Source organism: Hemitrygon akajei, chromosome 3, assembly GCF_048418815.1.
Source record: "Hemitrygon akajei chromosome 3, sHemAka1.3, whole genome shotgun sequence".
In the NCBI taxonomy this organism is placed as follows: Eukaryota; Metazoa; Chordata; class Chondrichthyes; order Myliobatiformes; family Dasyatidae; genus Hemitrygon; species Hemitrygon akajei.
The window spans coordinates 111,446,674-111,470,357 of record NC_133126.1 but is presented as its reverse complement, the minus strand read 5'-3'; the positions used below and the strand labels follow the sequence as shown (position 1 = coordinate 111,470,357).

Below are 23,684 nucleotides of genomic sequence, written 5' to 3'. Positions count from 1 at the left end.
CTTCACCAATCACCTGTCAGCCTGTATTGCTCCCCCATTCTCACCACCTGGCTTCACCACTCACCTGTCAGCCTGTACTGCTCCTCCACCCCCCACCTGGCTTCACCAATCACCTGTCAGCCTGTACTGCTCCCCCATTCCCCCCACCTGGCTTCACCAATCACCTGTCAGCCTGTACTGCTCCCCCGTTCCCCCCAACTGGCTTCACCAATCACCTGACAGCCTGTATGCTCCCCCATTCCCCCCACCTGGCTTCACTGATCACTTGTCAACCTGTACTGCTCCCCCATTCCCCCCACCTGGATCCACCACTCACCTGTCAGCCTGTACTGCTCCCCCATTCCCCCCACCTGGATCCACCACTCACCTGTCAGCCTGTACTGCTCCCCCATTCCCCCCACCTGGCTTCACCAATCACCTGTCAGCCTGTACTGCTCCCCCATTCCCCCCACCCACCTTCCCCCCCCACCACCTGGCTTCACTGATCACCTGTCAGCCTGTACTGCTCCACCATTCCCCTCACCCACCTTCCCCCCCACCACCTGGCTTCACCGATCACCTGTCAGCCTGTACTGCTCCCCCATTCCCCCCACCTGGCTTCACCAATCACCTGTCAGCCTGTACTGCTCCCCCATTCCCCCCACCTGGCTTCACCAATCACCTGTCAGCCTGTACTGCTCCCCCATTCCCCCCACCCACCTTCCCCCCCCACCACCTGGCTTCACTGATCACCTGTCAGCCTGTACTGCTCCCCCATTCCCCTCACCCACCTTCCCCCCCACCACCTGGCTTCACCGATCACCTGTCAGCCTGTACTGCTCCCCCATTCCCCCCACCTGGCTTCACCAATCACCTGTCAGCCTGTACTGCTCCCCCATTCCCCCCACCTGGCTTCACCAATCACCTGTCAGCCTGTACTGCTCCCCCATTCCCCCCACCTGGCTTCACCAATCACCTGTCAGCCTGTACTGCTCCCCCATTCCCCCCACCTGGCTTCACCAATCACCTGTCAGCCTGTACTGCTCCCCCATTCCCCCCACCTGGCTTCACCAATCACCTGTCAGCCTGTATTGCTCCCCCATTCTCCCCACCTGGCTTCACCGATCACCTGTCAGCCTGTACTGCTCCCCCATTCTCCCCACCTGGCTTCACTGATCACCTGTCAGCCTGTACTGCTCCCCCATTCCCCCCACCTGGCTTCACTGATCACCTGTCAGCCTGTACTGCTCCCCCATTCCCCCCACCCACCTTTCCCCCCACCACCTGGCTTCACTGATCACCTGTCAGCCTGTACTGCTCCCCCGTTCCCCCCACCCACCTTCCCCCCCACCACCTGGCTTCACTGATCATCTGTCAGCCTGTATTGCTCCCCAACCCCCCATCCACCTACTTAATCTGGCTTCTTTCCCTTCCTTTCCAGTCCTGATGCAGAGTCTTGGCCTGAAACATTGAGAGTTTATTCATTTTCGTAGATGCTACCTGTCCTGCTGAGTTCCTCCGGTATTTTGCTCTGGATTTAGCATATACAGAATCTCTTGTGTTCTAATATAATGGATCAATAAGTTCATTATCTGTATGGTCTGTTTTACATGGTAGCACACTGAAGTGAGAAGTGGAAAGTGTTCACTTTTGTAAATAATTCTGATTGGTTTGAAAGTGGGGAAAAATACTGATTGCCATGCACTGCGGTATACAAATATAGTTGTTTTGTTTTCTTCACCCCACCAGAGCTTGTCATTCACCGGAGATGTAGAGGTTCCAGGCTCTCCCTTCTCAGCTGCTGCTTCCTTTCAGTCCGTCCAGTCTGCGTGTAAGGTTGCTACAGACAGCCAGTCCATCCACCGAGATGATGGCAACATGCTCCTGATCAATAAGAATACTCTTCAGAAATCTCCAGTGGACATGAAGATGAGTCCAACGATGGAAGAAACATGGAAGACTTCCAGTCAGCCTTCACCAATCTCCTTTCAAGGTTCTGTTGCTGAAGCTGCAGGCAGCTGCAGTCGCTCCTCGTCGGGTTATGATGAGGGTAGTGGTTTAACTAAAGAGAATGTTAGTAATTGGAAGCTCACTCAGAGAAATGACAATGATGAGGATGACTGTGCCAGAGATATATTTATTACTGAGAACAATATTAACCAGCTTCAGGGAAGGGCAATGCCAGTTTTCACATTGACAAACACTCAGTTGCAGCTTACTGAAGAGTTCATTGATGATGACCCGGCTGAGATTTCTTTTTTTGCTGGTGGCTCAGAGGCATTTTCACCATGTTACCATGGGCTGGGGAATGGTGCAAAGGGATCCATTAGTTACAATCCGTTAGTGGCTTCACCTTTGGTAAACGCTAGGTTGGGAAATCTAAGCTGTGAACACAAATCAAGTAACTATGTCAATGATAATATGTATCGGGGTTCAGAGGGTGACCTTGAATTTGAAGGTGAGAGTGATCTCAATGGCAATGGTCGACCGATTGACTCAGTGGACTTATTTGAGGTAAAGGCACAAGCCAATCGGCTACATGAGTGCTACAGCAAATCTGAGACAAGCTCTCTACTGAACAATCAGTCACAGAGCAGCTCATTGACCAACCTTGGGCTCAATGGCTTACCTGACACAACATCGTTTAGGATGGCCAATTCGGCTAATCAGTCCGAAGCCAGTTCAATGGTGAACTTTCCCACGTACTCTGTACGCTCTGAGTCCAGTTCTGCTTTGCAGTTTGGTGATGTGATTGAGCAGCTTGAGCAGCTGAGTTACCCTCCCACCACAACAGAAGACTCGAGTAGTGAGTTTGGATCATGGGATTCAGATAGCGGAGCCCCTCTCGACAGCAGTTTATTTTACAGTAACCCCTTCGCACAGGTTGCCACAAGTAATTTCACATTCAATTTCAAGAATGAGGTTAATGGATGTACACTAGGAGAGCAGGAGGAAAAGGGCAGTCTGAATGAAACTCTTCCTCTACAATGATGCACATGTAGTGTAGGGAATTACTGATCTGCTAATTTCACTTTAATGGCTCGGGTGACAACAGCATTTTAAAAATCATTATGAATATCAAAAGGATGGTATTAAAATATAAACATTCCCATGCTAGATAACTCTGCTCACTTTATGTTTGAAAGTTTTGAACACTTGGGCCAGCCTTTTGCACAAAATTTATAGAAGTATTCTGTTCATGTAAGGTTTTGGCAACAGGCCCAGTGGACTTTCCAGTGCCTTAGTAACTGGAACAATGACACTATGTATATGCATTTATACTCTGAACCAAATGAGTTCTTTATATAATTATATAGATATATTATTTCTTTAAAGATGCCAACCAACACTGAGGCATAGTTTTCTGTTAAAGTGCAAAATACATCCACAATGCTGTGAAGTTGTCTGTGGGAAGTGCTGTATTGGTGGAGCTCGGGGGGCACACAGAACCTAATAGACAGTAGTAATGGGCTGTTGTATAGACTTCTGTGGAACTGATTTACCCAAGCTAAACTATCTAAAAGCAAAGTATCTTCCTGTTTATGTAATGATGCAACTGATGGGGAATTGACTAACATTGATAAAACCTGTGGAGCACTCTTACAAATCAAGTGGGGAAAATTAATATGTGATACAAGTAGATGGGAACTCTAACGTGTAGAAAGCTTGATGGGAACATGAATATCCCAAGGAAGTTAAATATTTTGTATGAGATGGAAGCTCGCTGTGAGATGGTGGCTTTTTTCCATGACTTCAACTCCGAGCCCATCGGTCTAATGTCAGGTCATAGATACAAGGCAAAATGGTTCCCCTGGTTATCTGTGGCAGTGAAGCAGTAGGTGCCTACCCCTAAACAAATTCTGCAGTTTTGCTACTTGTCTCGTTTCTTCTTCCTGGCCTCTAACTTGGGTGTTTGAAATTCTCTCTAATTCACTAGTGCTGATTCTTTTGCCATTCATTCCTGATCACTAGTAAACTTGGCATATGAACCTTGGTATTTTATGCTACTGTCCCTTCTTATATCCTTGCCATTTGGACTCTATTTGTGCATTTATGGTCTCTCCATTCCAGTGTTGGTGGCACTTATTTAGCCATCTCTGCCCTATTCTCTCCATTCCTCTGGATTGATTTTTCTCTACATTTTAAAAACATCAATGTTTTAGATTCTAGTCATTTTTCTCTTTGGTACAGCCTAAGCTCTTTTTTCCCCTTCATTATTTATCTTTAATACGGACCACTTTGATGTTCATTACATTAAAGGTACTTGCAAGTTCTTAGTTCTGCTGTTGTCATAGGGTACACTTGGGTGATGCAATCCTCTAAGCACTAGTTAATTTTGGTTGGTAGCATAACTGGTTGAATGAAAATGCTGTTTTAGAAGGAGTCGGTGACTGCAAAAGATCATTTACCAGTCTTGTCAACTGTGATTTTTGCATTACTTGTTCCTTAAGTGTCAGAAGTAAAAGATGTATGTATTGACACCAACGTTTGAACTTATTTCCAAGGTATTGACAAGGAGTGCAATCCCTACGGAAGTTTGTTCAGAGTTGCTTGGAAATGTATTGATGATAGAACTGATTTAACTTGGTAGCAATCCATTTGGGCTGTGTTCTTCTGAAAGGTTAACATAAAACCCCATCTGGTTCATTAATGATCTTCAGAGAAGGAAACTTGTTGCCCTTCCCCAATCTGGCCTATATGTGACTTGGAGCCAACAATATGTTTGACCCAGGTTTTGGTGCAATTGGAGATGGATAAAAAATGCTGATATTACCAGCAATGGCCACATTCCAAAATCAGGTTTATTATCACAGTTTCATAATGTGAAAATTGTTGTTTTGCAGCAGCAGTACAGTGCAAGGACATAAAATTACAGAATAAAATATACAAGAAAATATCGAGAGAGTGTTCATGGGTTCAGAAATCTGATGGTGAAAGGGAAGAAGCTGTTCTTGAATCACAGTATAGGTCTCAGGCTCTTGTACTGCCTACTGCTCCCTGATGGTAGTAATGAGAAGAGGGAGTGTCCTGGTGATGGATGCCACCTACTTGAGGCACCACTTCTTGATGTCCTTGATGTGGGGCAGAGGGAGGGTTGTTCCCATGATGGAGCTAGCTGGGTCCATAACCCTCTGAAGCCTTTTTTGATCCTGTCCATTGGAGTCTCCATACCAGGCTGTGATGCAACCAGTCTGAATATTCTCCATGTATATCTGTAGAAATTTGCACGAGCCTTTGACGTACCAAATCTCTAATAACTCTTAATGAAGTGGAGCTGTTATTATGCCGTGATTGGATCAATGTGTTGAGCCCCGGATTGATCCTTTGAGATGCTGACACCCAAGAACTTGAAGCTGCTCACTCAATGAGGACTGACTATCCTTTCCTGAAGTCCACAATCAGTTCCTTGTTCTTGCTGATGTCCAAGCTGTTGTTATGACATCGCTCAACCAGCTGATCTCACTCCTCATTGCCATCTGAGATTTTACCAGCCATGGTGTCTTCTGTGAATTTAGATGGCATTTGAGCTGTGCTTATCCACGAATGAACATAAATCACACTAAAGTTGTGTCATGGTAGTTGCTAACCGAGAAAGGAAATGCACCAAGAACTGTGGTGATATTAAGGACTTTTAAGAAGAAAGCTTCATCTGACTCATGAACCAAACCTACATTGTCCTGTAAAGCAAGAAAAGAAGATCCATTTGGATATCAAGAGCCACAGAAGGGGGAAGGTATAAAGGATCCCTGAGCCTCAAGTTCCAGTGATTTGAACCACACTTCCTGAAATGAGAAAAGGTGTCTGAGCCCATTTGATTTTTTACAAGGTTTCTGACACACAGTGCTCTGGGGTAGTTAGAATATTCTTAATCTGTACTATCTAACTTGTTGATTTTTTCCAAACATTTTGAATCTGTAGGTTAAATACAAGTCCATTTTCCTTATTCTGGAATTAACTAGCTGTTAGGAATTAATTCTATTGCATTTACTTCCATGAAGTCTACTGTTAATCATTTCTAAACTATAAAGCTTTGTGATATGAAATCTTTTGCTAAATTCTGTCTATTTGTTTTGTTACCCTTTATTGCATCCCCCAAGCACTTTTTAAAATATTTTAAATGGTACTGTAAATAATGCCTGGGAATATTTTATTTCCAAGGGTTTCTTGGTAAAAGCTCCATTTTAATGCACTTTAACATGTTTACAAGAAAACTGTGGTTTTCCATTTGATACCTGCAGCTTCAAAAATGCCTTTTGTGATAGTTAATCATTTAATATTGACCTGAACCAGAAAGCAAATGACATGATACTTGAGCAAAGTACTTGTGTTTTCTTGCTAAAGGACACTACAGCATCCTGAATAAATACTATCAAATAATGTATAGAAGGTGCTCACACCAGTGCTTAGAATGTTAATGGGAGACCAATAAATCTACAGTTTTCCAGTTTTGGCATAGACGTTAATGTGTTGAATGAGTAGATGTGACCTACAAGTTGGTTGAGTAATTTGTGGAGAGCATTAAACATTTTGGTGGTGTGGTGAAGGCAAATGCTCCAGTCTGCAGTAAAGTGCAAGATCGAATGAGGAACCGTTGCTGAAATTTGGAATTGGTGATGCCGAGTGGGTTGTCATTTCCCTTTTTGTCTTCCACTTATGTGCATTTGTTTTAATTGTATCTGTGTCACAAAGTGAAGAGATTCTATTTTATATAGTCAGGATCAACCAGGCTTACAGAAGTTAAGTATATACAGTAAGCAGGACTTTACTGGAAGAGTCTCACTGAAAACTGGCATTAGATGCCCAACCATTTTAGTACTGATGTGTGACTAATGCTTGCATCAATAAGTGATTCTCTCTCCCACCTCCACTCCACCATTATGGTGATTGAGTATTGAGGCTAATTAGTACCAATAGGAGTGCTGCTTGGTGATGGGCATTGAATGATTGCAACACCATTTTCTTTATTTCCTCCTGCTCTTCATCTTAAATCACTAGAACATCACACCTATTCTTGGAGTGCCAAATCCCATGTCTTCCCTTTCAGACCAATTACAGGCTCCTTAAGAACATATCAACTGGTTGTGGCACTTAGAACAGCTGCATTTGAATTTAAAGCTATGAGTCATTTGTGTTTCTCAAAGTGCCTTGTCCCTATATAGATGTTAGGACCAACCTGTACGGGTACAGGATGTCCCAGTGCATTGTCTAAATATGTATCTTTATTAAACTAAATTTCTATGTGCAATTGCTGGCTTGAATTATTGAATACTAATTGGTGTATTAAAACAAACATAGTTCATGAATTTTATGAAGTGGATGAAATCTAAATGGCATCTCATTCTCATTATTGTCATTGGGGTGGGTATGAGAAGGTAATTCTTATTTTAACATATTGATCTAATTATGATTAAAATTTGCTGCAGAGCTTGGATTTAGCTTTACAGTTGTCAGTACATTGCTGGTATTTGACATTCAGCAACTGGAATTTCAATGGCTAACAAGTTGGCTAAAACATTACAGAAGCCTTGATCAATAGAGATTGTAAGAGCTTCGAAGATGGGTCATTTTACAGAAGCAGTGGCTGAATGACAGTGTGTAGTGCAAAACTGAGTTTAACTAGATGTACATTGTTAATAAAATTGAAGTTGATTTCTGTTCAGTTCTGATAATTCAAGTCCTATATTCAATAAGTCCACGTTCTTTCCATATGCTCTCCGATCTGTATACAAGTGTTAATTGGGTGCCGTGGGTTGGGGTTGCTAGGAAAATGGAATCTTAATGTTTTAATGAGGTTTGCATTTTATTTTTAAAAAGAAATCACTACATGAAATTGTAATGAATTGGGTTAGAGTGGGGAAAACTGAATAGGTTAATTATTCCTCAGCACTGGCGTATGCAACTTCCTTAATTATCCCATGTAGAGTGAAGGTGATCTCAAAGGAGGATGTGTGTAGAATGGGGAGAAACAAGCATGAATCAGTATCAGGTTACAGCACAGAAGGAGCAATTTGTCCCATTGATTCAATGCTGACTTTAAGTAAGAGCATTCCAACTGATCTCTTGCTCCTACCCTCTACCAGCTCCATGATTAAATGTGCATCCATTTCTCCCTCTACAGTAATTCTAACAATGCTGAAAATTGTAGTTTTCCTTGTGTCACTTCTGCTGCTGTTAAATACCTTCATTCAGTGACTGCTGGTTCTAGTCCCGATAACCAAAGGGAACAGTTTCTCTGTAGTTCTCTATCTAGTCCCTTCAAGATATTGAATGGCTCCATAAGTTCTCTCCTAACTCAGTTCTAAGAGGAGCAACCCCGTCTTCAGTTCATCTATAAGATTGAAGACTCTAGTCTCTGTAATCTCTTCTGCACCATCTCTAGCCTTTTCTGAAATATGCTCAAGATTGGACCAGACTGTGACTGGAAAGTTTTGCTATGACTTTATGGTTCTTGTACTCTAATGATCAGGATCCCATATGCTCTTTAGACCATTCTCTTAATGCTTGCTCTTTAATAATGGGCACATGGATTAAACTTGACCCACAGAAGAAACTGAATGGAATCATTGTCTATTTTCACATTGCAGTTTGATGCTTTTGCTGGTACAACACCATGGCATCTGGTTATATTGCCTTATTTGTGTTCCATGCAGTCAGGGATGATGGACATGGATGGTTTTTGTCATTGAGTTTAGGACCTGAGTTGGAAGCATTATAGCTGTGGTAAACATTCAAGTGCTTTTGGTCCACTTTAGTGCCATTCAGCACTAAGTAGCAGGAGTTTATTTAATGAGAAATAATTACCACCTTCACCTGTGTTTGTCAGTTGCCAATAATTTTCTGTGCCAAAATGAAGAACATTGCGACAGGACGACTCAGAACTGTGTACATCTGTTCTGAATCTGATAACTGGTGCTCCTTTTTCTTGCATTACTAGTAAGAATATTGGTCACAGATTTAAAATGAATTGCAACAGGTTTGCAAATTGGTGTCTGCAAAGATTCATTATCTGTTGAAAAATAATTGGTTTTGTGAGTGCATCACAGATGCATTGGGAATTTCATAATTTTGTAATTTTATATATCAACAAAATAAACAAGAGAAATTATATTTCTGCTTTACTGTTTTTTGTGTGTATTTAATCTAATTTGCCATTTGTGTTCATTAGCTCTGTTCCTGCTGAAATATTTATAGACTTTCTTGTACCATTAAAAGAGAATGCAGCAATAACAGGAAGGCAGAATCTAAAAGTGTATTTAGAGTTTCTCTAGAATTCTAGTAATTTTACATATGTCACTTTCTGAAAGAAATAAATGTTTTAAGTAATTTGCATATGTGTCCTTACAGTTGTGATGATGACAAATTTGGTTGCATCTTTTCCATGCTTTCTAGATGAACATAATTTGTTACTTTTTAGAATCTACTTGGCAGTTTTTGAAAAAAAGTTTCCATGGGGCCCTAAAGCTTGTGTGCTGTACAAATCTTTTGTTTCCTGAGTTCCAAGGTTTGCAACATTGGCAACATTTAAAAGCCATTTTAGATAAGTAGGTGGATACAGGGCTATGGGCAAAATGTGGGGTGTTCAGACTAGATCGCTGGACAACATGTCAACATGGGTGAGTTGGATTGAAGACCCTGCTTGCATGATGTTTCACTCTTGAGTCCCATATCCATGGAGTCCATACTAAAGTAATTCTTGTAGAATGATCACCAACTTTTTGTGTTTAAAGTGATTATTCTGAATAATTTGGGCACTAAAATAACCCACTTTATTGGTGCATTTCATGTTCCTGTGGTGCATTTCTTCTTGATTTGAAACAAGGGACTTCATTAAGTTTTGAACTGCCCTGTATTCAACTTGCTTTCTAGTTCCCTACCATCAGTGGTGGGGAAGACCCTACAAAAATTTTTGAGGGTGAGATTTAACGATCACTTGGAAAGGCTTTGTCAAGGGCAAAGTCTGTTTAGCAAATCTGAATCTTTGATATTGGTCTTCGTTGGTTAGGGCATTAAATGCAGAAGCAGGGGGATTATACTGCAACTTTAAATATTTGTGCCCAGTAATAGTTTAGGACTGAGTAATAGCAAAAATCTAAGCTTACAAATTTGGAGCCTTGGGCATGTTTGTGAATTTGATCATTTGTGCGTAGTTATTTTCTGGTTTTGATTACTTTGATATTATGTCACCCTAATTTCTCTTAAAAGCTGTATGGCTCGGAGAGGAATAGTCCAAACTTGGCTATAAGAAGCTGGAAAGCTGCAAATTTCAAATTTGAATCAGAAGTTTGCAACAGTTAGAGCAGCAATGTACGAGACATTAAAATTTAGCCATTGAATTTTGGCAGAGCATGGTTATGATTCATAATTTTGCCTGCTGAGATTATCAAGTAAAAATATAAATGTATGTTTTTTATAGGTATACATCTAATATGAGATATGAACATTAAAAAGAAATAGTTCATCACTTGCCCCTGCTCTGAATGTTTTGCAGTAAAAATTGCATGTGAATTAAATATGCTGTAGGTCATTGTTCAAAGGGCAGGTAATTTGATATCTCTGCTGCCAGTTAGATGCCTGAGGCAAAACAATAAGCCAGAGAAGGAACATGGTGAAGAATAATCAGGGTTCAAGATGGCTTTTTATTTGCAGTTTAACAGGCTGATGTCCTATGTCATCTTCAACTGGCTATCATATGTCACAATAAAGTTCAAAGCCAAAACTTTTTATTGGAATGCAGAGAAGAGGAAATCCAAGTGTTTTCCATGGAAACTACTGCCTTCATGCATGTCCTTGTGTTTCTCCACTGAGAACTTAGAAGCATTTTTGCTTCTGTTCTTGGATTTTCACTAGCAAGAAACACTTGATCTAAACCTGAATTCCAAATGAAGATTATTGTATTGATATGGTGTACAGTGAAAAATTTCTACAGTCATACAGAATTTCAGAAGGTTTTATCTTGGGACTCATCCCAGCCCAAAAAAAAAGTTTAGGAGCTGATTTGACCTCCTTTTCTAGTCAACAAACTGCACTAGGGGGTTTTCTTTGGATTTTTGATTGAAGAATCTGAGCAATGCGGTCAACATTCTCCCAGTCTTGACGAAGGGCCTTGGCCCAAACCTGTTTATTCCCCAATGCAGATGATGCCAGACTTGCTGAGTTCCTCCTGTATTTTTGTATGTCACTGCACTGAAGATTTTCAGCAACTGCAGAATCTCTCGTGTTTAAATCTTGTACAAGAGTTTGTCTTGCCTTTTTATCCTTTTGAATTCAAATTTCAGGAATGTGGTTCAATTTCTTAATCCCAGTATTTTATTTTTCATTCTGTTGCAAAATTTGGCTGTGATTTGGAGCTTGAGAGTCTTTATTTTCAATACTGCACTAATGTGGCACCTAACATATATACATTTGGCATTAGGACTGTGCAGTAAGGAAGCGCTTATTTACTTTGCAAGCTGTACACTTGCTTGTCACCCATCTGCATTTCATTTATACCAGAAACATGAGTGCCTATTTTCCCCCTTCAACACTTGTACACATTCCTTATTAACTAATTTTTTTTGTTTGTTTTGTTTTGCAGGGAAGATGTGCTTTAAAGTATAATTTCTGTGATTTGATTTAAAAATTCAGCCCTTCTCAGGAAATTGTTAATTAGGCAATGGCAAGTGTCTGTCAAGTCGGAATTTGTTCAGTGAATCCAGTGCCTGTTTTTTAAACAATTTGCACATCTTGTGTACTGGCACTTCAGTACAGAATGGAAGGGATGCTGCATTGTTTGAATTGCTAGTTTGCTAATGAGATAGTTATCTGAGGCTGTCTCTATGCCTTTGGGTGGATATGGAAGATCATATGAAACTGTTGGAAGAAACGGCAAAGGAATTTTCCTGGATCCAGGCCAATTATTATTAAATAAAAATAAAATAAGCTTGTCATTTGTTGAATTGCTTTTGGGAGCTTGCTTTGTACATTATGCACATTTTCATACATTTCCAAAATGCCTTGGCTGTGCAATCACTTTGGAAATTGGAAAACAATACGAATTGATTGCTATTGTCCACTTTGCTTGCACTGAGAAACCACCTAGATAAAGATCAAAGGATTTTGATTTTTGCTGTCAAGTTCTGAGATGCAGCACAAGATCCAATATATTGATCATTATAGTCTTACAAAACCTTGCAAACACTGTATCATCTTGGAGCTGAGGGTAATACCCTATCTTTTCAATAAAGAATATTGCTTTTATGCAGGGTTGTCTATTTTTCTGAAAGATTTCACTAGGACTGATTAATTGTACTTTGCCATTCAAGTGAGCAGGTGCTTAAGACCAGTAACCCTACTTTCATCTTTGTCAATGTGAAAATGGCAATATTGAATAGAGATGAAACCGTATATCTAAAAAGTTAGTAGAAGAGCTTGTGTTTTCTTGTGGAATAGGAAGGGAAGGATGCTATAAAGTTTTGTTTTGATGGAAAACTTGTAAAGGAAGAGGTATAGTGGAATGATACACTTTAAATGATCAACTAAGCTTGTTTAGGTGCTGGGTCCATGTTTCTTCCAAATGTGATTTATATAATTTCTAGTACAAATGTTCCTGCCTTGCAGGGACGTTTTAAAAAAATGTTGACTTTTTGTCTGTTATTGAGAAGGACAACGTAGATTTTTCTCCCATTTTCTGCTGACTACCATGTACTCATTTTTATACCTAACCCACTTTATCCTCCCTACATCACCATCAACTTCTGCATCATACACTGTCCTGAGTTCTACTACTCATCTACACACTAGCGGTAACTTAGTGCCCAAAACCAACCAGCACATTTTTGGGAGGTGGGAATAAGGTGGAGCACCAGGAGAAGACCTGTGCAGTCACAGGGAGAACATGCAAACTCCACATAGACATCCAGATAGAGATCAGGATGGAACCTGGGTCACCACAGATGAGCGGCAGAAGCTCTGCGTACTCTGTATACAGTAATTTCTCAGTAAAGTAGCCCAATGATTTTTTTTTTAGTATTTGAGTATAATGACACTTAATGAATTTGAATGACACTTAAATAAGGCTCATTAAAAGCTTCTTGAAAAGTCAACTAGAAGCTTTTTAACTGATGTGTATTTATACAACATTCTGTATTTAAAATGACCCTTTTATATCATTGCAGATAGTTTTAGAAATCATGTTTTTCATTCCATTTTATTTTCTTCCTTTTGAGCTTGTGCATGGTTCGAGAGGAATAAGAATCTTCCTCATTCTTTCTGTGTGAATTGTCCTGCTGACATTTAAACAAGGTGGTGTTTTACTGAGATCCATCATCTTATTATGTTTCACATCAAATGACTATAGATCAGAGCCCAAGACACCCTGTTTAACAATAGGCTCTGGGGAAAGAACTGATCCATTGACCCCGACTGCTTGAGAAAATGTTGTCAAGGCTGTCTTTTTTGAATGGGAATGTATTTGAATGGTACTCATCTGCCAAAAATGCACATTGAGTCAGTAATTTTCTCAGTAAAACACAATGAAAGCTAGATTATTCAGCTTTTCAGCTTTTGTTTTCTTAGTGCTTCTATCAAACAGTAACAGTGAACAGCAAATTGGGAATTTAGCAGTGAGGGACCTGTCCAGTTGCGACGTAAAATAAAACCCCATCACAGATTTAGTAACATAGCTGCAGCAATGGCATGAAGTGAAATTGCTGGCATAGAACATTAAAAGTACATCCACGCTTTTAAGATGAAAAACCAAATGCTCGGCCATGATCAAGGGCAGAACTGAACAGAAAGCTGTGGGCTGGTATAAATAGATCCTGTAGGGTTTCAGAATATGTAGATACTGAAATTTGTAAAGGGACATTGCTGCACCTTAAATATCAAATAAAAATGAATGCTGGTCAGAATGAATGTATGGATTGAAATTCTGAATCAGGTATCAGATTACTTGAATGTGGAAATGTCTGAGCCCAGTAGGAGTCGATTTAGTCTGGGGATTGTCCGTCAAATGATGGAGAGAATAGGAAGTGAAAAGTGTATGGTCAGAGACTTGTACTGGATATTTAAATGCTTCTATGACTGTCCATTCATTAAGTATCACATTCAAATTTTATTTGTTAGAACTTTATAATTTGAGAGCGGTGGTGGTGGGGTTTGGGAATGAGGAAATTTTTTTTTTAATTTAAGAGTAGAAAAATGAGAGGCAAAACTAATGACATTGAATATTTAACAGCTTTCTCCATTTAAGTAAGCTGTTAAATTTTAAAAGCAAAAGGGAGATGGAAGTATTTTTGTGAGACCAAAATACAGAGATATCTCCAAGAGGACCACAACCATGTCATAAGGTTTGGAGGCCTGTGTGCCTCAGTGACCAGGAGAGTCATGTTGGCTGGAGTCAGGGCCTTGTGCTTTGACTCCTGGTAGTCTCGCCCATGCCGAGCAGATAGAGGCCACACTCAGGGTGGTACACTGGTCCTCCAGGTGTTTCAACTCAGGGCTAACCTAACTGCTCAAAAAAAAATTGTTATGGAAACAGCAATAAAGGGGAAAAAAAATCATTGCTGCCCTAAACACCAGTGGTGTAACAGGCAGTAACTAAAATTACAGGCATAAGCAAAACAGAGGCTTCTAAAAGTACTGGGCAGGCCTCTCTGTCTTCAGAAGCTTATTTAAGCATCAATATTGTGTGCATTGTTCAAAGCACCTTATAATCTCATTTCTCTGCCCAAGGACCTAAACAGGTGATTAATTTTCATTCTTGATGTAATACACTGGATACAGTGCTCACAATGTGGTCTCCCCTACACTGGGAGAAGTCGATGTACATTGGGTGACTGCATTGTAGAGCACCTGGGTTCATTCTGCAGAGGGAACCCCAACCTCCCTGTTCTGTTCCTTTACTTCTCCTATCCCCACTCAGAGCCAACTCTGTCTGTCTGTTTGTCTGTCTGTCTGCCTCTCTCTCTCTCTCTCTCTCTCTCTCTCTCTCTCACACACACACACACACACACACACACACACACACACACACACACACACACACACACACACACACACACACACACACACACACACACACACACACACACACACACACACACACACACACACACACACCACAACATCTCTGCAGATCTTAAACTAAAACACAGAATGTTAGAGACTTGGGCAGTAAATTGTTAATATTTCAGGACCAAAGCCCTCTGTCAGAACCTGCTACTGATGATGGATCATAGATCTGAAAAGGTAATTGCTTTTCTCTCCACAGATGCTGCTGGACCAAATGTAAAACTAAATTCACTGACTTGTAGCCCGACGTATTTCAATGCAGGACTATTTCCAACCAGAGCACCTCATTCATTAAACAGCAACATCTCATACCATACCATTTTAAGTTTGGCAGATATCTAAATTAAGCTACTACTGAACTTGATTAAAAATAGACTATCATCATGATTAGTTCAAAAAAGGTAGATGTCCAGCCATGAAATCGGTAACAGAAAAATCAGCTGCATGTAACATAAAATGAAAACTCAAAGGACTCGTTTTTACTTGCAGGTCTGTGAGTCTGAGGCTTGAATTTGAGTGATTCTGTTGGATTGTGGAGGCTTTATTTTCAATTGCAGAGTCATGGCTCCTCCTCGTTGCTCCACAGGCATTGTCCGTACCAACACCAGAATGCAGCACCCTCCAACATATTAGATTGTCCAAGACCAGGCCTTCCCAGTTTTTATTTTTTTAAGCATTTGCAAATCACAGGAGGTACTGCTGTTTGGGGAGACATTTGAGAGTAGTTGATTTTCGGAAGGCTCTGTAGGGATAATGGGTGTACGGGTGAGGCGGTGACATGAATGTGACAGTACTTGAGCAATGTGGTTTGAGGGCTTGGAGCTGCTGGAGCAAAGCAGCAGATGATTTTTGGAGGTGGTTTGAGTCTGCTTCTGTTAGTTGGTGAATTTGGCAGGTTTGGAGTAAGGATACTGATGTGAGGATTATGAGCAGAGACCCTGGCAGCATAGGGGCAGTGAAGATGCAGCTGCAGTATTGAAGAGAAGGAACAGCAGAGGCAGGCTTGGAGTATTGTGTGTGTGAAAACCAGAGAGTAGGTCGGGTGCGTGGTTAGCCCAAGTCCATGCTAAGTTACAGCATGACAAATTAGGAATAGCCAACTGGTATTGGCTCAGAGGCCGATGGAAGCAAAGTTCTGATCAGCAGTAGCACTGATGACCTTGGCAGAAAGTCTGGCTGTCAAGCAGCAAATCTGGTGTTTTGCAAGAAAGGTAGAATTGGACTGAGCATGGGAAATGACCATGCAATTCAAATCCGATACCACATTTTGTGGGATTATTTAAATCATGGCACCTAACTGTGTGGGGATAGAATATAACATCAAAAAATCTTGCTCAGTTCATCCAATTAATTGAAAGCTGTTCTGTCAACATTTCCTGAATGTAAAGATTGCCAAGATTCTCCTTTGGGTTTTGGTCTGCCGTGCCAAAAGATTGCATCATAAGGAACTGTAATGTTAATGTCGAGAGTCGCCTTTTGCAGTTCCTATTGTGTCACTGTGATTTGTTACATTTTCTCCCCCAAGAATCACTGATCATGTGGTTTTGAAAATATGTCAATTCCTTTGGTTAATGAAATTTTTATCGTATTAAATCAAGTCAAATAATTGCATACATAATAACAAATTTAATAATCGTGTTTCTAATATTTTCAACATTATTGTAGTTTTCACTTAGGAGACTGCATCACCACAAAATTTGTACTTGGTGTTGTCCAGAGTAGTGATACTTTTATAATAAAGTAAAAACTAATTGGGGAATCTGAAACACAACAGGAAGTGAGGTGGCAAGAGAAACAGAGTTAATATCTCAGATCGAACTGTGATAGTACATGCTAAAGGGCTGGAAGCTCTGGTACTTCAGTAAACAATTACACAAGTTTTAAAAACCATTGTAAGGATTAAGGTAGATTGTGGTTATGAAAAAGTGAATATGGTCACTATATCTGTAAGTTTTGCTATCGTCACTATTTTTGAAACAAACATAACCATTAATAATCTGACCTTTGTTGACAGTCTTCAATACATGAAGGAAAAGATACTGGCAGGAGAGGGACTAATATATCACTCCTGAGATTGTATATACTCTGCATATCATTTGTGTGCAAGTTCACCAAGGTGTGGATAAATTATTATCTCAACTAAATTGTTTTGTTATTGGGTAATAATATACCTCATCTGTATGGCTTCAATGGTTCATGATTACAACTATTAAGGGATAGTTATTATATCTTTAGATCATCAATTTAGAATATATTAGAATTAGAAATGTGAATGACTATTGGTGACAGATAAATTTATAAAGGATAGGATAGATGGGAGTCTGGAACTAGAGCTCAGGTTTAAGGTGAGAGGAGTGAAGTTTAAAAGAGAACTCTGGGTGAAGGTTTTCCACACGGAGTGATAGTTATCTAGAATAAAGTACCAGAGGAAGTGGTAGAGGGAGATACAATTACATGTAAAAGGCATTTGGACAGGTACTCTGATAAGAACGGTGCAGAATTGGGAGACAACATGATTAGAGTAGAAAGACATCACAGCCAGCACTGGTGCATTGGGCAGAAGTTGTCTCTTTCTGTGCTGTGTGATTCAATGAAGTCAAACGTTTGTAACCAAGTTGCCAGAGAAGACGAGAGGCAAAATATTGGAATTGCTTCGAATCTGGAAGTGAGAGTAGATGATAGACAAAGTGAGCTTTGTTAGGAAAAGTCACCTTTTCAATCCAATCTGTTTTGGAATAGTGCGCTTTGTAGTAACATTCCCCAAAATTGCTTCGGGACCATCATCTTTAATGTGATCCCGAAGTTGTTCCTACAAGGTAAATCTTCAACCAGGAGACATCTTCATACTCAGTTATGACCAGCTCTCCATCCTATAGGTTTACAGCTCATTCGTATTTAGTAGTCTTAAGGTGTCCTATTTTATTTTGTCTTTGTTTTTAATTTGTTTCAGGTGGTTTGGGTGGCAGTCTTCAGCTATCCCCTCTTGCTACAAGGAGCACCCTCAATGTATTGGTTCCTGGATCCCAGATGTCTAACCTGAATTTGCCTCCTCAGATTCCATCTCCATTGCAAAGCCCGATCCTCAGTGATGTTGGCAGCACAAGGGCAGATGAAGATGAAGAAGACTGTCGAAAGGTGAGGCCAGGGATGGGTTTGCATGCTTATTTGGAAGTTGCTTGCGGTGCCTGACTGATTCATTATCGGCCTTCAGAGCAGGTTAAGCAAAAATTTACATCTTTCATGAAATGTTTCATATCCCTATAGGGTTTTCAGAGTGGAACCTTAAATGTACCACAATCCCAAAGTATGAGATAAAGTTCTGTCTCTTTATTAGAGAGAGCAGGGATTGTTTAGAAATGGAAAGATACAGTGAGAGAAGATATTTCCATCTAGTAAATCAATTGTGTGGGAGCAATGTGAAGAACAGTGACTGCATGGCATAGCTAGTTGAACAGCTGCCTCCGTTTCAGTGTTCTGTGTTTGATCCTCATCTTGGGGTTGTCTCTTTGAAGTTTGTGCATTCTCCAAATGTGGCTTCTTCTTTAAAGAACAGGGTTTCCTTCCTCCACTGTTAATGCTGTCCTCACCTGCATTTCCTGAACATCCACGCTCACCCCATCTTCCAGCCACCCTAACTCGGATAGTTCCTTTTGTCCTTACCTACCCCCCCATGAGCCTCCACAACCAACACAACATCCTCCGCAGCTTCCACCAGCTCCAAAGGGATACCATCACTAAGTATATCTTAGCACGGCCATAGTGGGGTGTGTCAGGAATGGACAGGAGGAGGAGTATAGGAAACTGATACAGGACTTTGTGATATGGTGCAACTCAAACTACCTGCGTCTCAATATCACCAAGACCAAGGAGATGGTGGTGGACTTTAGGAGATCTAGGCCTCATATGGAGCCAGTGATCATTAATGGAGAATGTGTGGAGCAGGTTAAGACCTACAAGTATCTGGGAGTACAGTTAGACGAGAAGCTAGACTGGACTGCCAACACAGATGCCTTGTGCAGGAAGGCACAGAGTCGACTGTACTTCCTTAGAAGGTTGGCGTCATTCAATGTCTGTAGTGAGATGCTGAAGATGTTCTATAGGTCAGTTGTGGAGAGCGCCCTCTTCTTTGTGGTGGCGTGTTGGGGAGGAAGCATTAAGAAGAGGGACGCCTCACGTCTTAATAAGCTGGTAAGGAAGGCGGGCTCTGTCGTGGGCAAAGTACTGGAGAGTTTAACATCGGTAGCTGAGCGAAGGGCGCTGAGTAGGCTACGGTCAATTATGGATAACTCTGAACATCCTCTACATAGCACCATCCAGAGACAGAGAAGCAGTTTCAGCGACAGGTTACTATCGATGCAATGCTCCTCAGACAGGATGAAGAGGTCAATACTCCCCAATGCCATTAGGCTTTACAATTCTACTGCCAGGACTTAAGAACTTTTTAAAAGCTATTATTAATGCTTTTGAATTAGTGATTTAGATGCATATCATATTTTTTTTACTGAGTTAAGTATTGTTTGTAATTAGTTTTGCTACAACAAGTGTATGGGACATGGGAAAAAAGTTGGAATTTCCCCATGGGGATGAATAAAGTATCTATCTATCTATCTATCTATCTATCTTTACTTTGCTCCTCGCCACTTTCCGCAGGGATCGCTCGCTTTGTGATTCCCTTGTCCATTCATTCCCCCCCCCCATGTCCTTCCCAGCCCTTATCCCTGCAAGTGGCCCAAGAACTACACCACCTCCCTCACCTCCATTCATGGCCCCAATCAGTCCTTCTAGGTGAGGCAACACATCACCTGTGAACCTGCTGGGGTCATCTATTGTGTCCAGTGCTCCTGATGTGGTCTCCTCTACATTGATGAGACCCGTCGCAAACTGGGGACTGCTTCATTCAAGCACTGCTCCATCTGCCAAAAACAGAACTTCCCTGTGACCAAACATATTCTGATTCCCATTCCCATTCTGACATGTCAGTCCATGGCCTCCTCTTGTGCCAAGATGAGGCCACCCTCAGGGTGGAGGAGCAACACCTCGTATTCCATCTGAGTAGCCTCCAACCTGATGGCGTAAATTTTAATTTCTCCCTCCGGTAAAAATAAAATAAACCTTCCCCTTCCCTCTCAGCCCTAAAGAAAGGTCTCTGCCTGAAACGTCGACTGTGTATTAATTTCCGTAGATGTTGCCTGACCTGCTGAGTTCCTCCAGCACTTTGCGTGTGTTGCTTCCTTCTAGATGCTCTGGCTGCTCCTCATATTCCAAAGGTTGGTAGGTTTTTTTTGAGCCCTGTAGATTGTCCTACGAGTATTGGCATACTGACCCAAAAGGGGAATCGATGGGCTATAGGGAAATAGGAAAAGGCATTGAACTGATTGGGTTGTTCTGATTGAAGTTGGCATATAGACCCATAAGCTGAAAGTGTTCCTTTTCTGTTCTAATAAATAGGTACAAAACAATCCAATATGGAAAATACATCGCAATAGATTATACAGAACAAAAATCATGCTATCTTTGACTAATCCCAACTCTCTTTGCTGCTGACATATGACAATTTATGTAATAACATTGGTTTATGTTGAGATTCCTATATTGATTCAATATTTCCCAGTAATTCAAGTGCTTGTCATGACAGTCAGGTTTAGTTAAATCCCAGTTAATTCAAGTGTCAGTTAACATGACTTTATTGTTTGGCAAGATGTTAGTGTCCATTACTAAGGATGATGCTTTGGGTACTTGGAGGCTCATGATAAAATAGGCCGAAGTCAGTTTGTTTTCCTTGAGGGAAATCTTGCCTGACAAATCTGTTGGAATTCTTTCAAAGTTCAAACTAAATTTATTGTCAAAGTATTTGTATGTCGCCATATACAACACTAAGATTCATTTTCTTGCGGGCATACTCAATAAATCCACAATAGAGAAATAACCATAATAGAATCATTGAAAGACTGCACTCTATTCAACCAGGGTGCAAAAGAGAACAAACTGTGCAAATGCAAAAAGAAAGAGTCATAAATATCGAGAACACAAGATGAAAAGTCCTTGAAAATTAGTTCATAGGTTGTGGGAACATTTCAATGATGGGGCAAGTGAAGTTCTCTTTGTTTCAGGAGCCTGATGGTTGAGGGTAATAACTGTTCCTGAACCTGGTGGTGCGGGTCCTGAGGCTGCTGTACCTTCTTCCAGATGGCAGCAGCAAGAAGAGAACATGACTTGGGTGGTGGGGGTCCCTGATAATGGATGCTCTCTTGCAACAGTGCTCTGTATTGATGTAATCAATGGTTGGAAGGGCTTTGCCTGTGATTAACTGGGCCATATCCATTACTTATTGTAGGATTTTCTATTCAAGGGCCTTGGTGTTTCCATACCAAACTGTGATGCAGCTAGTCAATATACCAGACATCCCACCTCTCCCAGAAGTTCTGGGAGTCTCCCGCATATTGATAGTGGCTCCCTGACGCCTGCAAATTATATACAATATCCCGGAAATAGATTGTTTTTGAGAGAGGGAGGAGAGGAAGAATGAGAAGGAGCATCCTGATTGGTCATTCTTTGTGCTAAGTAGATCTATCACTTTTCTCTGTGGGTGAGCTTTCAGTCGACCTCTCTCTCTTTCATTGTCCATCAGTTCAGTTTAGTGTCCTGCAGTGCCATGGCAGAATGTTCCAAAAAAAGAAAATATAAAACGTACTTTACCCCAACGACACTAAAGTGTACCCCTGCCTAATAGGGGTCAAAAATAATAACAGTGTTGCTTGCTGCACTGTTTGCAACAATGACTTTTCTTTTGCCCATGGTGGGGTAAATGACTGTAAAAGACATGTTGAGGTGAGTTGAACAGGTGTCATTCATTCATTAGAATAGCTAACGTTATTTAAACTAGCTGGCCAGCTGCTAAGGAGTTACTCTATTCATGTCCTATGTGATGAGCCCAAACTCCCTGTAGACTTGCTTAAAGTTGTAATAGAATAAAAACACAACTCCATAATATAAGTACATATTTTAATGTCACATTTTCTGCATATACCCAACTTGGTTTACAGATTAGACAAAATCACTAAACAAAGTATTACATACACCCTTGGAGGTTGCCCGGGGGCGGAGGGGGGGATATGGGGTTGCGGAGGGCGAGGGTGCTACCTCCCGGTAATGAGTTTTTGCAGGGTGGGATGTCTGATATACTCTCCACCAAACATTTATAGAAGTTTGTCAGAGTTTTAGCTGTCATGCTGAATCTTCGCAAACTCTTAAGGAATAGAGATGATGCCATGCTTTCTTTGTAATTGCACTTGCGCTCTGGGCCCAGGACAGATCCACTGAAATGATAAGACAGAGGAATTTAAAGTTGCTGACCCTCTCCACCTCTGATCCTCTGATGAGGACTGGCTCATGGACCTCCAGTTTCCTCCTCCTGAAGCCAATAATCAGCTCCTTGGTCTTGCTGACATTGAGTGAGAGGTTGTTGTTGTTGTGACATCACTCCGCCAGATCTTCACTCTCCCTCCTGTGTGCTGATTCGTCACCACCTTTGATTCAGCCTACGACAGTGTGTCATAGGTCTAATCTGTTATTTCTTTGAGGGAATAACAGGCAGAATTGACAAAGGAAAGTAAGAGAATGTTGTTTACGTGGATCTTCAGAGGCCTTTGACAGGGTTCCATGCATGAAGATGTAAAACAAAATTAGTGCCCATGGCATTGCAGGTAATGTGCTTACATGTTCAGAAGACTGGTTAACTGGCTGAAAGCAGAGTGGGAATAAAGCTGGGCATTTTCTGTTTGGCTACGGTGACTAGTGGTGTTTGCAGGGGTTGATGTTGGGTCTGCTGCTTTTCATGATGTAGGTTACTGATCAGGAGGACAGAATTGATGGCTTTGAGGACGGGAATTAGAATCAGGTTTATTATCACCAGCAAGTTTTGTGAAATTTGTTAACTTAGGCAGCAGTACAATGTAATACATAATATAGAAGAAGAAAAACTAATAGTAAGTCAGTCAAGTACACTATACGTATATTGAATAGATTAAAAATCGTGCAAAAACTGAAATAATATATATTTAAAAAGTGAGATAGTGTTCACAGCTTCAATGTCCATTTAGGAGGGGAAGAAGCTGTTCCTGAATCACTGAGTGTGTGCCTTCAGGCTTCTGTACCTCCTACCTGATGGTAACAGTGAGAAGAGGGCATGCCCTGGGTGCTGGTGTCCTTAGTAATGGACACTGCCTTTCTGAGACACCCCTCCTTGAAGATGACTCGGGTACTTTGTAGGAGCTGACTAAATTTACAAACCTCTGCAGCTTTTGGTCCTGTACAGTAGCTCCTCCATACCAGACAGTGATGTGGATGATGCAAAGATAGGTGGAGGGGTAAGTTGTGTTGAGGAAGCAGGGAGTCTGGAGAAGACTTGGACAGATTAGGGGATAGGCAAAGTAGTGGCAGATGGAATATAATGTGGGGAAGTGTGCGCTCATGAGTTTTGGTGGAAGAAGTATAGGCATAGACTATTTTTTAAAATGGGGAGCCAATTCTGAAATTTGAGGTGTGAAGGGATTTGGAGTCCTTGTGCAGGATTGCCTAAAGGTTGGTATACAGGTTGAGTCTGCGGTGAGGGAGGCAAACACAATGTTAGCATTCATTTCAAGAGGATGAGAATA

General features: G+C 41.1%; 1 protein-coding gene across 1 annotated transcript in view; it reads left to right on the top strand.

The window, feature by feature from the left end:
• Positions 1-9,087, top strand: part of farp2 (FERM, RhoGEF and pleckstrin domain protein 2) — a 135,588-nt gene extending 126,501 nt beyond the window's left edge. Inside the window, exon 13 of the mRNA XM_073040564.1 lies at positions 1,729-9,087. Coding sequence (XP_072896665.1) covers positions 1,729-2,970 — 1,242 coding nt within the window. The 3' untranslated portion in view covers positions 2,971-9,087. The remainder of the gene's footprint in view (positions 1-1,728) is intronic.
• The last annotated feature ends 14,597 nt before the right edge of the window (positions 9,088-23,684 follow it).